Below are 14,112 nucleotides of genomic sequence, written 5' to 3' on the forward strand. Positions count from 1 at the left end.
TAAGGTGAGCAGGGGCTGATCCTGCCCCTGGGACACAAGTGCCTCCTCTTGTCCTGTGCCTTGGTGTTTCTGTGCCTTTTGGGGTTGGTTGTTTTTTTTTTTTGGCTTCCCAAACCTGAAGTGCAGAACCTGGTGTGTCTCTGCCTTCTGGCCTTGCCTTACACCACTAAGGTGTGTGTATGCAGCAGGGAACAAGGCCCTTGGGCTGGCTGAGGTGAGGGGGGGGTGATTGTGGCTGTTGTAAGGAAAAAAAAAAACAACCCAAAACCAGCTTCCCAACACCTCTGGTGCTTCAGAGGACCCCCTGCCCCTCATCCAGATGTGCTGGTTCTGGCCCAGGCAGCAGCTGCTCTGTTCTCTCCTCATTACACATCCAGGTGCCATGGGAAAAGGCACCTGGAGAGTTGGGCAGGACATCTGGAACCCCCCTGTTCAGCCAGCAGTTGTGTTTCTGGGGCTGGGAAGGCTTTGAGGGGTCAGGACTCAGCTCCTGACCCTCTTAGGCCAGGCTGTCACCTCCCCTTCCCCTCTCTGCCCAGGGTGCCAGGCACCGTGTCCCATCCATCACCTCAGGGTAATTTATTGTGTCTCTTTCTGACCTAGAACACTGTATATCACTTTACTCTTATGTTGTTATTTATAGACGTAATATTTTTTTTTGTTTGTTTTTCCTCTGTAATAAGTGTCATCTATTTATTTGCTTTGCTTCCTAATAAAAATGTTAGTGTGTTTCAGAAAGAGAGATGGGACTGGCTGGGGGGAGGCAGGGTTGGGCAGCTCCTTGGTTTCTGAGCAGGGAGTGATGCCTCCAGTGGCTTCTTGCCCCACCAGTTTCAAGGATGGGTGATTTTTTTTGCTGTTTCTGAGGACATGGAATAGGAAAAAAAATGGAGAAAAGAAATGCATCTTTTCCTCCTCCCAATCAAGCTCCTGTTGTCAAAAAGTGGTAGCCAGTTTCCAAAAGCAAGAGAGGGTGACTTCTTCTCAAAAAGGTGACTTCTTCTCAAAAAGGTGATTTCTTCTCAAAAAGGTGAGGTTTTCACTCCTGAAACACCAATGCAAACTTGAAAGCAGGTTGTTGGGTTGTTTTATTTTACCCCACACTTCTGTGTTTTCTGGTAAACCCATGTGCTTGTGTCAAGCTTGGAACATTTGGAGTGGAGCAAGAACAGCTTTTTTTTCCTTTTTCAGCTGAAAATCTGTGTCAAAAAAACCCAGAAGGAAAACGCATTTCCAGCAACACCTTTTAATTCTCAGTTTAAATTATTAAGAGAAAAAAAAAACCCAACAAAACCACAATGTATTTTAATCTTCCCTAGAAGTTTGAGGGTTGTTGTTGTTTTTTTTAAATAAGCTGATTTGGACAAAATACTTGCTAAAAAAACGTTGGGTGTTTTTTTTTTTTTTTTAAATTTTATGACCCCCTACCATGTGTGAAACACGAGTTACAGAGAGGTGGTGGAGTTTCCATCTCCAGAGACACTCGAAATCCATCTGGACACCACACTGTGCAACCTGCTCTAGGTGAACCCATCCAACCCTTAAGATTTTGTGGGATAAAACTACATTTCGGGGCTGAAATGGTTTTTAGGGAGTCACCTGGTTAGTGTGGAGTTCTGGGGTTTGGGCTCCTGGAGAACCAGAACCTCCTTTTACAGGTGGGATGTGGCCAAACTTTCCATGCAGCCCCAACCTGGTGCTTCAGCCAACTCAAGTCTAGGACAGGGTTCTCCCAAGTGCTCTGCAAATCCAGAGGAGAAGCAATTCCAGCCCAGCTTCGCAAATATTTCCAAATTAAAAGAGGAAATATTTTAATAGGGCTCAATCAGAGATGTGAAAGATGCTCCCAAGTGCTGCTGGCCTTGGCTGTGATTCAAGCTGGCGCTTGATGAAGCGTCCCGACATTTAGCATAAAAAATAAAACAACCTGACAAAACCAGAGCATAAAACGCTGTTGTTACGATGAAAATTATTAGTGGGAAACACCTGAAATCCAGGTGGCAGCAGTGCCCCTCTACCCGCACCTCGCTCCTTGCAGACCCGGGCATGGCGGGGACAGGATGCTTTATCCCCCCCGCTGTCGTGTCCCAGCCACGAGCAGACAGTGACATCTAGTGACACTAGAAAAAAACTACAAAAAACTAAACCCCGAACAGCCCCGCAGAGGAAATTTATCACACAATTCCCCCATCCCGCTGCAGCCGCATGCTCGATGGAGAGCGGGGATGTGAAGTCTGACCGCAGCAGCGGTGTGAATTAGAAAATAGAACTAAATACGCGGTTTTGTAGGTTTGGGGCGTCTCGGACAGACTAAAAGGAGGTAGCAAGGGTGCAGGGGACACCTTGGCGTCTTTTGAAGGGTTTTTTTTGGGTCAGTTTCGGGTGCGCAGGGGGAGCTGGCAGCGCCTCATTGCCCTGTGAGGGGGTCCCTCGCGTTGCCACCTGACAGTGGTATGAAGGCTCTTCCTCCCGGGATCGTACGTTTAAAAAAAGAAATAATAATTGCGAAGGGGCAGCAAAACTCCTGGCTGGGTTTCTTTTCTTTGCGCGTGTTTGCTGAGGCGCCTCAGCCCCGTTTTGGGGGCTTTTCGGCGGTGCTTTCCAAGGGTGGCGGTGGGCTGAGGGGAGGGATAAGATGGCGCCCGGCTCTGAGGTGGGTTGGGGGGGGGGGGGGGTGATGGCGGACGCAGACCCCACAGCGAGGAGGGGGTGGCAGCCATCTTCGTGCGGAGCTGTGGGTGAGAAGGGCGGAGGAGGAAAAGGAGGAGGAGGAGGAGGAAGAGGAAGAGGCGCTGCCCGCCCCCGGCGGGTCAGAGCGGGGAAGTCGCCGCCCGAAGATGGCCGCCGCGGCGGGGGACGTGTGCGGGGCCGCGGCGGGGATCCGCGGCGGGGCTGGGGCCGCGGCTGAAGCGCGGTTCATCAGCAGCGCCAAGGTGAGCCCGGCAGCGATGGGTTCCTCCCTTCCCTTACTCTGCAGCAGAGACAGTTTTTGGGGTTAAAAACAGAGGAAAAAAAAAAAAAAAAAGGCTGGGCGAGGTGGGAGCGGGAGTACCCGCAGCCTGCAGGGGGGTTTCGGCTTGGGACGCTGTCACCCCCCTGACCCACGGGTGTCCCTCGGCAGGGAAAAGGTTTGTTTGCCACCAGGAACATCCGCAAAGGGGAAACTGTGTTCGTGGAGAGGCCCGTGGTGTCATCCCAGTTCCTCTGGAATGCTCTGTACAGCTACCGAGGTGAGGGGACAGGCGGTGGTGGTGATGATGGTGGTGACGATGATGGTGGTGGCAGCAGTGGTGATGGCGATGATGATGCTGGTGGTGGTGGTAGTGGTGACAGCAGTGGCGATGATGGTGGCGATGGTGGTGGTGATGGCGGTGACGGCGATGGTGTTGGTAATGGTGATGATGATGCTGTTGGCATTGGTAGTGATGGCAGTGGTGGTGATGATGGTGGTGGGAGAAGCGATGGCAGTGGTGGTGGTGGCACTTCTCTGTCACCTCTCCCGGCCAGGTGACGGCTTGCCCAGAGAAGCTGTGGCTGCCCCATCCCTGGCAGTGTTGAAGGTTGGATGGGGCTTGGAGCACCCTGGGCTGGTGGGAGGTGTCCCTGACCATGGCAGAGAGGTTGGGACTGGATGGTTTTGGAGGTTCCATCCAACCCAAACCATTCCTTGATTCCAGGGCAGTAGTTGCAGTCTGGAAAGAGAGGGGTTGGGTGTTGAAACAGCAGCAGCAATGTTCTTTGCTATGGCTTGTTAAGAGCCTGATGCCTCCAGCTTGGAGATGGTGTTGGCAGCAGTGTCTCAGGGTGGTGTCTGTCTGTCTGTCTGTCTGTCTGTCTGTCTCCTGGCAGCCTGTGACCACTGCCTCAGGGCTCTGGAGACTGCGGAGGAGAACGCGCAGCGGCTGCTGGGGAAGAGCTCCCTGGTGCTGCCTCACCCTGAGCAGTGCAGCACCCGGAAAGACCTCCACCAGCAGTGTCCCCGCTGCCAGGTATGGGGCTGCTGGCTGGCACTGAACCAGAGAATCAGTCAGTCAGGTTGGAAAGGAGCTCTGAGATCAGCAAATCCAACCCTTGATCCACTCCCCCTGTGGTTCCCAGATCATGGCACTGAGTGCCACATCCAGTCTCTTCTTAAAAACCTCTAGAGATGGAGAATCCATCCTTTCTCTGGGCAGCCCATTCCCATCACCCTCTCCGTAAAGAAATTCTTTCTAATGTCCAACCTAAACCTCCCCTGGCACAACTTGAGACCTCTTGTGCCCTCTTGTCTTGCTGAGAGTTGCCTGGGAAAAGAGCCCAACCCCCCCCTGGCTCCAACCTCCTTTCAGGGAGTTGGAGAGAGTGATGAGGTCTCCCCTGAGCCTCCTCTTCTCCAGCCTCAACACCCCCAGCTCCCTCAGCCCTTCCTCACAGGACTTGTGCTGGATCCCTTCCCAGCCTCCTTGCTCTTCTCTGGACCTGCTCCAGCACCTCAATCTCCTTCCTGAGCTGAGGGGCCCAGAACTGGACACAGGACTCAAGCTGTGGCCTCCCCAGGGCTGAGCACAGGGGCAGAATCCCTTCCCTGGACCTGCTGGCCACGCTGTTCCTGAGCCAGCCCAGGATGCCATTGGCCTTCTTGGCCACCTGGGCACACTGCTGCCTCCTCTTCAGCTTCCTGGCAATCCAGACTCCCAGCTCCCTTTCTTCCTGGCTGCTCCCAGCCACTCAGTGCCCCCAAGATGAGGTGGTTGTGGCCAAAGTGCACTTGGCCTTGTTGAACTGAGCTCTCACTGGGCTCACCAGCTCCTTTGCAGCATCTTCTGCAGCCCCACGAGGGGTGTCTCTGCCTCTCCTGTGTCATGATAGCTGAAGAGTGGGGGCTTGGAGGGGGCACAGCTGGGATAAGGACCCCCTTTTCCTGCTGCTGTGGGATGCCAGGTGCTGTGTCCCCCTCTCCAGGTGACATACTGCAGTGCTGAGTGCAGGCAGGCTGCTTTGGAGCAGTACCACCAGGTCCTCTGCCTTGGCCCATCCCGGGATGACCCCACACACCCTCTCAACAAGCTGCAGGAGGCATGGAGGTAGAGGATAGAGGACTGACCTCCTCCTTGTTTGCTCCACAGGTGGGAGGGGGTGGCAACCCTGGACTGGGTGGCACTGCCCGGGACCAGGGCTGAGGATTTTCCTTGTTTTGCATTGCTCTGTGGGGTGGCTGCAAAGTGGTGGTGGTGGTGATGACAAAATGTGCAGAGAAGTGAGAAGCTTCTCCCCAACCCCAGCTCCTGCCTGAGCTTTGTGTGGGACCCGGGCTCTGGTTTAGCAGAAGGGAGGGAGATGATTTGTGTGGTCAGAACAAGGCTGTTCCTTGCCATGAGCTGTTCTGGATCCCCACTGCCTGCTTTAGGTGTGAGAGGTGTGTAAAAGGCCTGACCATACAGGTGGCAGCTGCCTCTCCAGCTTTTTATTTCCACACCAGTGTTGATCTGCTCACCTCTTGTCTTCATTCTTCTCCCCAGGAACATGCATTATCCCCCTGAGACTTCCAGCATCATGTTGATGGCCCGGATGGTTGCCACTGTCAAACAGGTACCCTGCAGTTTGGGGCCATGGGGTGTGGTTTCCTCATCCCATCGTGGATGTTATTGCCAAAAATTGTTCTCTGGCAAGAGGCTGGGTCCTGCTTCAGTAGTTTTCAACACCTACTGGTCATGGAGACAGCAGGGAGCAAAGGAGGCTCCTGTGTCCTGAGCCAAGTGGGTTTTATTTTTCCATACCAGAATAGGACAGAACCTCTCCTTTGGTTCTGCTTCTTTGGCCTGGCTTTCTCTTCATTTATGCTGAGGACAAACTGCCCCTGTGCAGCTGCTTCTGGTGGTTCTTGGTAGCAGGCTGGCTACCTCTGAGCTCTCAGGGCTTGTCCTCTCCTCCTCTCTCCTGGCTGAGGGGCAGAGCAGTGTCATTGCAGAGCCTTTGATTCCTTTTCCAGGCTAAGGACAAGGAGTGGTGGATCAAGGCCTTCTCCCAGTTCTGCAATAAGACAGCAAATGAAGAAGAGGAGATTGTGCACAAGCTGCTGGGGGACAAATTCAAGGCAAGAGCTTGGCAGTGCTTGGAGGTGCTGAATTCCCTTGCCTCTGCCTGTGAGCCCAGTACAGCTGGGGTGGGAGACACTGGAAAATCCCAGGCTGAGAGTGGGAAGGATAAGGAGCCAAGCTCCTGAGCTTTTTGTCCTCTGCTGGGCTCCACCATCAGCCTGGCTATGACTCCCAGCTGGGTTTCCCCACCCTGACACTGTTGTCATCTCCTGCCAGGGTCAGCTGGAGCTGCTGAGGTTGCTCTTCACTGAAGCTCTTTATGATGAATATCTCAGCAGGGTGAGTTGAGCTGCCTCCCAGCTGGCCCAGGAGATGCCACCCTCCTCTTGGCACCAACCCCCTTGAGTCGTGTCTGCCCCAAAGGCCAGGGCTTCCCCTGGGACTCTGCCCCTTCCTTGCTCCCTCCAAAGCTCCCTGTGGGATTTTGAGGTGCTTGCAGAGTTGGGGGTGCAGGGGCTCAGCTGCTTTCTCCTCTCCCTTCTGCAGTGGTTCACTCCAGAAGGCTTTCGATCCCTCTTTGCCCTGGTGGGGACCAATGGCCAAGGCATAGGAACCAGGTAACAAGGGGGCTTTCTGGGGGCTCCTTGCAGCATTCCCAGCCTCTCAGTCCACCAGGACCCGGGCAGGGGTTGGGCTCAAAGCAAACCTGAAAGCCAGTCCTTCATCTCAGCTCTGTCCAACCCTTCCACGTCCCTCTGCCAAGACCTTGGCCACTCAGAGCCACCCAGTTGAACTCTTTAGGTCCCTACTGTGAGGTCCCACCCTGTGCTGACAGCAGGGGAAGGACTGTAGGGGTGTCCCTCTGCTTCCCCACAGCTCCCTCAGCCAGTGGGTGCACGCCTGTGATGCTTTGGACCTCCCCATGCTGCAGAGAGAGGAGCTGGATGCCTTCATTGACCAACTCTACAAGGACATTGAGAAGGGTGAGGCTCTGACTGGGCACTGTCGAGCAGCAGTGCTGGGTTTGGGAGAAAAGCTGGAGACTCTTCCCAGCCTTCAGGGAATAGGAGAGATTCCCAGTAGGGCCTGGGAGATCCCAGTTGCCCTGCAAGCTGTGCCTGCTGCCTTCTGCTCACTACGTGGACAGGACAAGTCCAGGTTTGTGGGCAGTGTGGTCTGGGTGAGCTGCTTCTAACCCCCCTCTCTGTGCTGCAGAGTCAGGAGAGTTCCTCAACTGTGAGGGATCAGGTCTCTACGTGCTCCAGAGCTGCTGTAAGTAACACAAGAATCATAGAATCACACAGCAGGGGTTGGAAGGGACCTTGCAGATCATCTGGTTCTAACCCAGGAGAGAGGAAACCAGGTTCCAAGAACCAAGAGGAAAAATGAGTAGTGAGGGGGGAGATGTCCTGAGCTAGTCTGGCTCACCTTTTCCTTAAAGGAAACCTTCTCCTTCTGGAGAAAGGGATTTGTGCTTGACACATGGGGTGGGATGGGGCCTGGCTGCACTCCCAGGCATCTCACCTGGCTCTGGAGTGGTCAGTCCTGGCTTGAATGGATTTGTGTGTTGTGCAGAGACCATCTCCAAGGTGGAAGCATTGTGCTGCCCTATCCTTAGCCAGGCTGTGGCTCTGGGCCACACAGAAGGGCAATCACCAGCCCCACAGGGGCTGTGTGGGGTCTGTGACCCTGTCTCTTCCTTCCCCTTCCTCTGGAGACCCCCTACAGCTTCATCCCATCTTCCCCACAGGTAACCACAGCTGCATCCCCAACGCTGAGACATCCTTCCCAGAAAACAACTTCCTCCTGCATCTGACAGCTCTGGAGGACATCGAGGCAGGAGAGGTGAGACAGCAGGGCCCAAAGGGACCCAGGGTGTGACATTTCACCTTGGCAGAGGGGATTTTTCCTCTAAAAACTGTAAATTGTGTCCCCACCAGCCCCGCTACCTCCCACGTTGTCCTGGCAGATGAATTGGTGCCTTGTCCCCTGTTTGGGGGCTGTGGATGTGCCCAGGCCCCAGGTTTCTGCTGGTCTGGTGCAAACAGAGGTGCTCAGGGTGTGTGGGAATTGAGTCTCAGCCCCGGGTGGGTTTCTCTTTGCTGCCAGGAAATCTGCATCAGTTACTTGGACTGCTGCCAGCGGGAGCGGAGCCGACACAGCCGCAACAAAATACTCAGGTGAGGGCTGCTGGGGGGACCTGTCACCCATTGCCACCCCCCACCAGGGCCACCTCCCCACCACGGGGCCCTCTCTGTGTGCCCTGGTGTGTGCTGTGTGCCCTGGTGTGTGCTGTGTGCCCTGGTGTGTGCTGTGCTCACAACAGAGTGTGCAGAAGCTCCTGGTGCTTTGGGGCTCCTTCCATGCTGCCATCAGGCCATGGAGGACACTGAGGATGAGTTCCTTGTGCTCCCTTCTGGGTTGTAGCCCTGCAGACCAAGGATTTGGGTGCCCCCTTCTTGCTCTGCTCTGCAGTTGGCTCTTGCAAACCTTTGCTGGCCTCCCCAACCTCCTGTTTCCTTGTGAGGGTGCTGAGCCCCAGGGTGCCCCCAGAAGCTGTGGCTGCCCCATCCCTGGCAGTGTTGAAGGTTGGATGGGGCTTGGAGCACCCTGGGCTGGTGGGAGGTGTCCCTGCCCATGGCAGGGGGTTGGATCTTGATGATTTTTAAGGTCCCAACTCAAACCAGTCTATGATTCTATGTTTTTAAGATCCTTACCCACCCAAACAATGATTGTCTGATTCTCTGCCCCTTAGGGGTAGGGTTTCCTCCTGGTGGTCACCATCCTCCCATCCCATCACCCCTCCAGATTTGAGGACTCCCCCTAAATGATCTGGAAGGTCCCTTCCAACTCAAACCATTCTATGATTTTATGTTTTTTAAGATCCTTTCCCACCCAAACAATGATTCTCTGCCCTTTAGGGGTAGGGTTTCCTCCTGGTGGTCACCATTCCCCCATCCCATCACCCCTCCAGGTTTCAGGACTCCCGCTCAGCCCGCCACGACCGAACTCACAAACTTCTCTGGGTTTAGGCTCTTTAACCCTTTCCTGGCTGCTGTGTCCCCAAGCCCCCTGCCCACCAGCAGGGTTGTCCCTGTCTCAATGCCATCTCCTCTCCCTCCTTCTCCCTTTCCCTAGGGAGAACTACTTGTTCACCTGCTCGTGTCCCAAGTGCCTGGCGCAAGCCGACGACGCCGACGTGACCTCGGACGAGGAGGAGGAAGGGGAAGGGGAAACAGATGATGCTGAGCTGGAGGATGAGATGACTGATGTTTGATCCTGAGCCCTTGGAGAGAAGGAGGAGAAGGGAAGGGATGGGACCTGGGTGGGGAGGTTCCTCCGAGAAGCAGCAGCTTTAATATTCAAAGCAGGGTTGTGTTGTGGGGTCAGGGGGCAGCGGGGGGGAGCCGGAGGCAGGCCCTGCTCCCCTCTGTCCTTTTTGTGTGTGTGTGTGTGTCAGGCTGTCCCCATCCTCCCTGGTGGCCCCACTGCCACATCCCTGTCCCCAGAGGGGTTGGCTGGTGCCTGGCAGGGAGGGCTAGAGGAGAGCAGGACCTGGCCAGCCAGGTGTAGGGGACACCATGGTGGCCAACCCTGTGGCCACCTCCAAGGCTGCTCCTCCGTGTCTGTGCCGGCCGTGGGCAGGGAGGAGTGTGGCCTTTCCTGCCCCACAGGAAGGAGGGGAAGGTGTGTGAGTGTGTGTCTGTGTGTGCTTGTGCACGAGGGGAACTATTTAATGTCTGTATTAGCACTATCTACACCCCAAGGAGCTGGGGTCCTCATCTATTCTCCATTCCATGCCTTGGCTGGGCGAGCACCAAGGGGCAAAACGCTGTTGCAGGTGGGACAGAGGCACCTTCGTGGTGGCTCTGACACCCTGAGTCCTTTGTGGGGAGTGGGGCTGACCCTGGCAGGTGCCACCCTCCCACCTTGTCCCTATTCTTCACCTGATACCAAGCCCCATGCCTGGGGGGGACATTGAGGGAGGCCACTGCTAGCCCAGAGCCCACACAGGTTACTGTGTCCTGTCAGCAAAATCACCATCCAGAACCCAAAAGGATGCTTTGGGTTTTGCAGAGAGCGAGCCATCCCCCTGGGAGGAGGGTGCAGGGACAGGGTGTGACAGCCTGGGTGACCCTGCAGTGAGCAGGATGTCACCAGCAGCAGGGGTGTTGTCATCTGTCCCATGCTGGCAGCCACCTGTGGACCACCAGGAGGGAGAAGATGGCTCCAGGCCAGGGACAAGCAGCAACTGGGGATACACCCAGGGGTTATTTTCCTCCTCTCTTAGATTTTTGAGGAGCTGTTTTCCTGCTGCTTCCTTCAGGCCTCTGGTGGTTGGACTGTGGGACTAAGGGTGACAGTGTGGATGGACACCTGACACTGCCATCACTGCCAGCCCCTCACCTCACTGCTTGTCCCCAGCCCTCCCGGGGCTGTGTCCCCTTCAGTGTTCATAATAAACTGAAACTGGTGAGCAGTGGAGCTGTGTGCTTGCTGTGCATGGAGGAGCTGGAGGGGGCAGAGATGAGGGGGCTACCAGCCCAGGGCTGGTCGTGGTGGGGAGGTGGGGGCCTGGGGACACCCAGCAAGGTCTGAGCACCCCTGGGGATGGTGCCAGAGCATCCTGTGAGGCTCTTTCTGCCCCAGGGTGAGTGATTCCTGCTGCACAGGGGTCTGCCCCAGCTTCAGGAGACACCTTGGGAAGTTCACTGGGGAAAAAAAAAAAAAAAGAGGTGAAATTTGTCCCCTTGGGTGATGAGGAAAAAAAAAAAAAAGAGACAAACTTCTCTTAAAACTTGTTCAGACTTCATTAACTCAGACAAAAATATACAGCTGGTGGGTGAGCCCTGCCAGGACAGCCCAAACCCGAATCTCTCCCATCCCTCTCAGCCCACATCCCCAGAACCCTCCAAATTAGCAGCACAAATTCCTGGTGGCATCTTACACATCCTCAAGGTGTTTCTCAGGGAAACACTGGCTTGCTCTGGGCCATCCCCCCCCACCACTCCCAGGAAGTCTCTACAAAGGGTGCTGGGTGCCAGGCTCGAGGTTGTCACCCTGGGTGCTGGTGTTTGCTCTCCAGGCAGCAGGAGGATCTGCTCCTTGCCGAGGCTGATGGGGTTGGGTGGTGGCATCTCTGACTTCTTCCTCAAACCCGGGCCCTGGGGCCAGCTCCTGGGATCCACCAGGAAACCCTGGATCTGCTGCAGGTTCCTGCTGCTACCAGAAGGTCCAGGGGGGCTGCATCATTTCGTAGGTGGGGATGCTGGTGACGTTGACAGGAATGGAGATGACAGCCCAGGGGAGCCCGTGCTGCTCCAGCGAGCGTCTGATCATGTACCTGGAGAGATGAAGAGGTGACAGGAAGGGGTGAGGTGGAAGTGGAGCCCAAACACCAGCATGAACCCCAAAACAGCTCCAAGAGAAACTGCCCATTAATTACAGAACCATTCTGCTTGGAAAGGACCTTCCAGATGCCCCATGAGTCCAACCATCAGTCCCGCACCACTCAAACTCCGGTTCACCGCGGACACGCTGCTCACTTCCTTGTTTTGTGGGCACACTTGGGAAGATGATTGGGAAGATTTGTGGGTACCTCTTGGCCACGGGCACTTACTTACCCATCCCTGCCCAGCAGGAAGAGTGCAGGGATGTCAGCAGTCCTCCTGGTGCTGTCCTGGATCATCTCAATATAGAAGCTGTCGTTGTCGTAGGCGTTGTCCGCGATGATCACGGCGCGGCCGCCGTGCTCCTGGATCACTCGTGTCTTGGAGAGGAAGGAGCAGCCCCTGGGACACAGAGGGACAAAACTCTGGTGGCCACAGACAGATCTGCAGCAGAAAACTCCCTGGAGATGGCCCAAACTGAGGGCTGTCCCCTCGGCCCTCTGCCTGTCCCCAAACCTTGCTCCTCTCTGAGGCTGCATTCGCGGCACGGCCCACACAGGCTCTGCCACTTTCTCCTAAATTCAATTCAATTCAATTAAAAGAAAAGAGGGATGTTTCCAGCAGGCTGCAGGCTGGTTTCTAAGAGACACAACGTGGGAAGCTCTAGGAGCTCATGTTTTCCTCCTGTAAAACGTGAAGTCCCAGGGAGAAGCTGGAGGTGATGGAGAAGCTGGAGGTGATGGCGAAGCGTGGCCACGGCTCCTCTCACCCTCTGTGCCATGAAGCCCCCCCCTGCCCCAGGGTCCCCCCCAGCCACTCCTGTGCCACCAGACTTACCCCCTCTCCACCAGGGCAATCTGGTCCTGGATGAAGACACCATTGTTCAGCTCTCCACAGGCTTCAGGAGGATCTGCTGGCACCAGGTGGATCTGGTCGTACCTTGTGTTCTCCGAGGAGAGAAGCAGGGGTGAGGCAGGGGGGAGCAGGGAATTTCCCCACCCCCATCCCCACCACGGCTGCCCCCACTGTCCCCTGCCCTGCTGAACCCCCCCCCAGCATGTGTTTTGGGGGAGATTTAGGGCTCCCACCTCCTGGTTTCCCCTTTCCAGCCTCTCAACACCGTGCCTGGGTGTGGATGTGACCACGGGGCAGGGAAACTGAGGCACGGCACCCTCTATCCACACAAATACTCCTGGGGAATGTATTCCCCAGCAGAGCCACTCCTGCCACCCCATCCCAACCTCAGGCTTATTCATTTTATTTCCAGACCAGTTGGTTTATCCCTGGGACACCCCTGTGACATGTGGAGGAGGAGGTGACACGTGCTCCCTGGAGGGGCTAAAAAAAAACCCCTGTGAAACCCAAAGGGGAGGCTCAGGGAGCAGCCAGCAGCTCTGTTTTTTATCCAAGGATCCCAAACGTCGCCCCCACAGTGGAGAAACATCAGGAGAGAGAGACCTGAGAGAAATTAACTGCTTCACACTTACAAACACCCCCCCGAAATCCTTGGCTGGGGTGGCAGTGAAGATGTAGCGGATGTCCCCGGGGCTCAGCACTTGGAAATACAAATATTCATGGATGCGTAACCCTGAGGGGGTGTGGAGAGAAAAACAAAGGAAAAATTCCTGAAAAAAGAAAAAAAGAATAGGGAAAAATCCCCCTCCCCCGCTGCCCCTCCTCAACTGCACCACCCTGGGTGGGGGAACGCAGCCTTTGGCCATGGCAGCTCCTGGAATGGGGTGAAATCCACCTGGATTGGGATGCAGGAGGGGGAATATACTGGGATTGGGGTGCAGGAGGGGGAATGCAATGGGGTTGGGGTGCAGGAGGGGAATGCAATGGGATTGGGATGCAGGAGGGGGAATGCAATGGGATTGGGGTGCAGGAGGGGGAATGCAATGGGGTTGGGGTGCAGGAGAGGGAATGCAATGGGATTGGGGTGCAGGAGGGGGAATGCAATGGGATTGGGGTGCAGGAGGGGGAATGCAATGGGGTTGGGGTGCAGGAGGGGAATGCAATGGGATTGGGGTGCAGGACGGGGAATGCAATGGGATTGGGATGCAGGAGGGGGGATGCACTGGGATTGGGGTGCAGGAGAGGGAATGCAATGGGATTGGGGTGCAGGGGGGGAAACACAGCCAGAATGAGGATGCAGGAAGGGAAACGCAATGGGGTTGGGATGCACCGAGAGGAAATGCAGCCAGAGCAGGGTCCGGGAGGGGAAATGCCATGAGATTGGGGTGAAAAAAGGGGAAAAGGAGCCGGACCGGGGTGCGGGAGGGGAGATGCAATCGGGGCAGGGTGCGGGAGAGGAACTGCAGCCGGATCGGGATAAGGGAAGGAGAACCGCATCCGGACCGGGGTGCAGGGAGGGGAAAGGCATCGGAGCCGGGGCACAGGGGGTTTGGGGTGTGGGGCCCGGGGGTGCCGCCCGCACTCACCGCGGGCCGGGCAGGAGCAGAGGCAGAGGCAGAGCCAGAGCGAGCGGCGGAGCATGGCTGCGCCCGGCGCCCCGCAAGCCCCGCCCCCGACGCGATGCCATTGGCCGCGCCCCCTGCTCCGCGCGTTCCTATTGGCCGGCGCAGCCATCAATCTCCCGGGTGACGGTCGCGGAGGCGGCCGCCCCCTCCCTCGCCTGTCAGCTCGGTGACCGCTGCCCGGCCCGGCGGGACCGCGCTGTCCCCTCACCGGCCCGGTCCGGTAAA

The 14,112-nt window shown here is 56.2% G+C and overlaps 2 protein-coding genes across 2 annotated transcripts; one reads left to right on the top strand and one right to left on the bottom strand.

Moving 5' to 3' along the window:
• The first annotated feature begins 2,783 nt into the window (after positions 1 to 2,783).
• SMYD5 (SMYD family member 5) lies at positions 2,784 to 10,596 on the top strand. The gene is made up of 13 exons (XM_071753133.1): positions 2,784 to 2,933; positions 3,122 to 3,230; positions 3,850 to 3,989; positions 4,942 to 5,063; positions 5,499 to 5,568; positions 5,969 to 6,073; positions 6,294 to 6,356; positions 6,564 to 6,634; positions 6,894 to 7,000; positions 7,233 to 7,289; positions 7,768 to 7,862; positions 8,127 to 8,197; positions 9,156 to 10,596. The coding sequence occupies exons 1-13, from the start codon at positions 2,838 to 2,840 to the stop codon at positions 9,292 to 9,294; spliced, it is 1,245 nt and encodes a 414-aa protein (XP_071609234.1). The 5' UTR covers positions 2,784 to 2,837; the 3' UTR covers positions 9,295 to 10,596.
• Positions 10,597 to 10,804: 208 nt separating this feature from the next.
• On the bottom strand, positions 10,805 to 14,112 carry PRADC1 (protease associated domain containing 1). The gene is made up of 5 exons (XM_071753135.1): positions 13,849 to 14,112; positions 12,895 to 12,995; positions 12,245 to 12,354; positions 11,642 to 11,809; positions 10,805 to 11,361 (listed from the first exon to the last, which is right to left on the bottom strand). Exons 1-5 carry the CDS (start codon positions 13,994 to 13,996, stop codon positions 11,241 to 11,243), a joined length of 648 nt encoding a protein of 215 aa, XP_071609236.1. The 5' UTR covers positions 13,997 to 14,112; the 3' UTR covers positions 10,805 to 11,240.

Source organism: Heliangelus exortis, chromosome 10 (genome assembly GCF_036169615.1).
Source record: "Heliangelus exortis chromosome 10, bHelExo1.hap1, whole genome shotgun sequence".
Classification (NCBI taxonomy): domain Eukaryota; kingdom Metazoa; phylum Chordata; class Aves; order Apodiformes; family Trochilidae; genus Heliangelus; species Heliangelus exortis.

Coding starts and splice junctions, on each gene's coding strand:
- SMYD5 (XM_071753133.1), top strand. CDS start 2,838: ATGGCCGCCGCGGCGGGGGACGTGTGCGGGGCCGCGGCGGGGATCCGC. Junction 3,231..3,849: donor TGCTCTGTACAGCTACCGAG/GTGAGGGGACAG, acceptor GTCTCCTGGCAG/CCTGTGACCACTGCCTCAGG. Junction 8,198..9,155: donor AGCCGCAACAAAATACTCAG/GTGAGGGCTGCT, acceptor CCCTTTCCCTAG/GGAGAACTACTTGTTCACCT.
- PRADC1 (XM_071753135.1), bottom strand. CDS start 13,996: ATGGCTGCGCCGGCCAATAGGAACGCGCGGAGCAGGGGGCGCGGCCAA. Junction 12,996..13,848: donor CTGCTCCTGCCCGGCCCGCG/GTGAGTGCGGGC, acceptor ACACCCCCTCAG/GGTTACGCATCCATGAATAT. Junction 12,355..12,894: donor AGGATTTCGGGGGGGTGTTT/GTAAGTGTGAAG, acceptor CTCTCCTCGGAG/AACACAAGGTACGACCAGAT.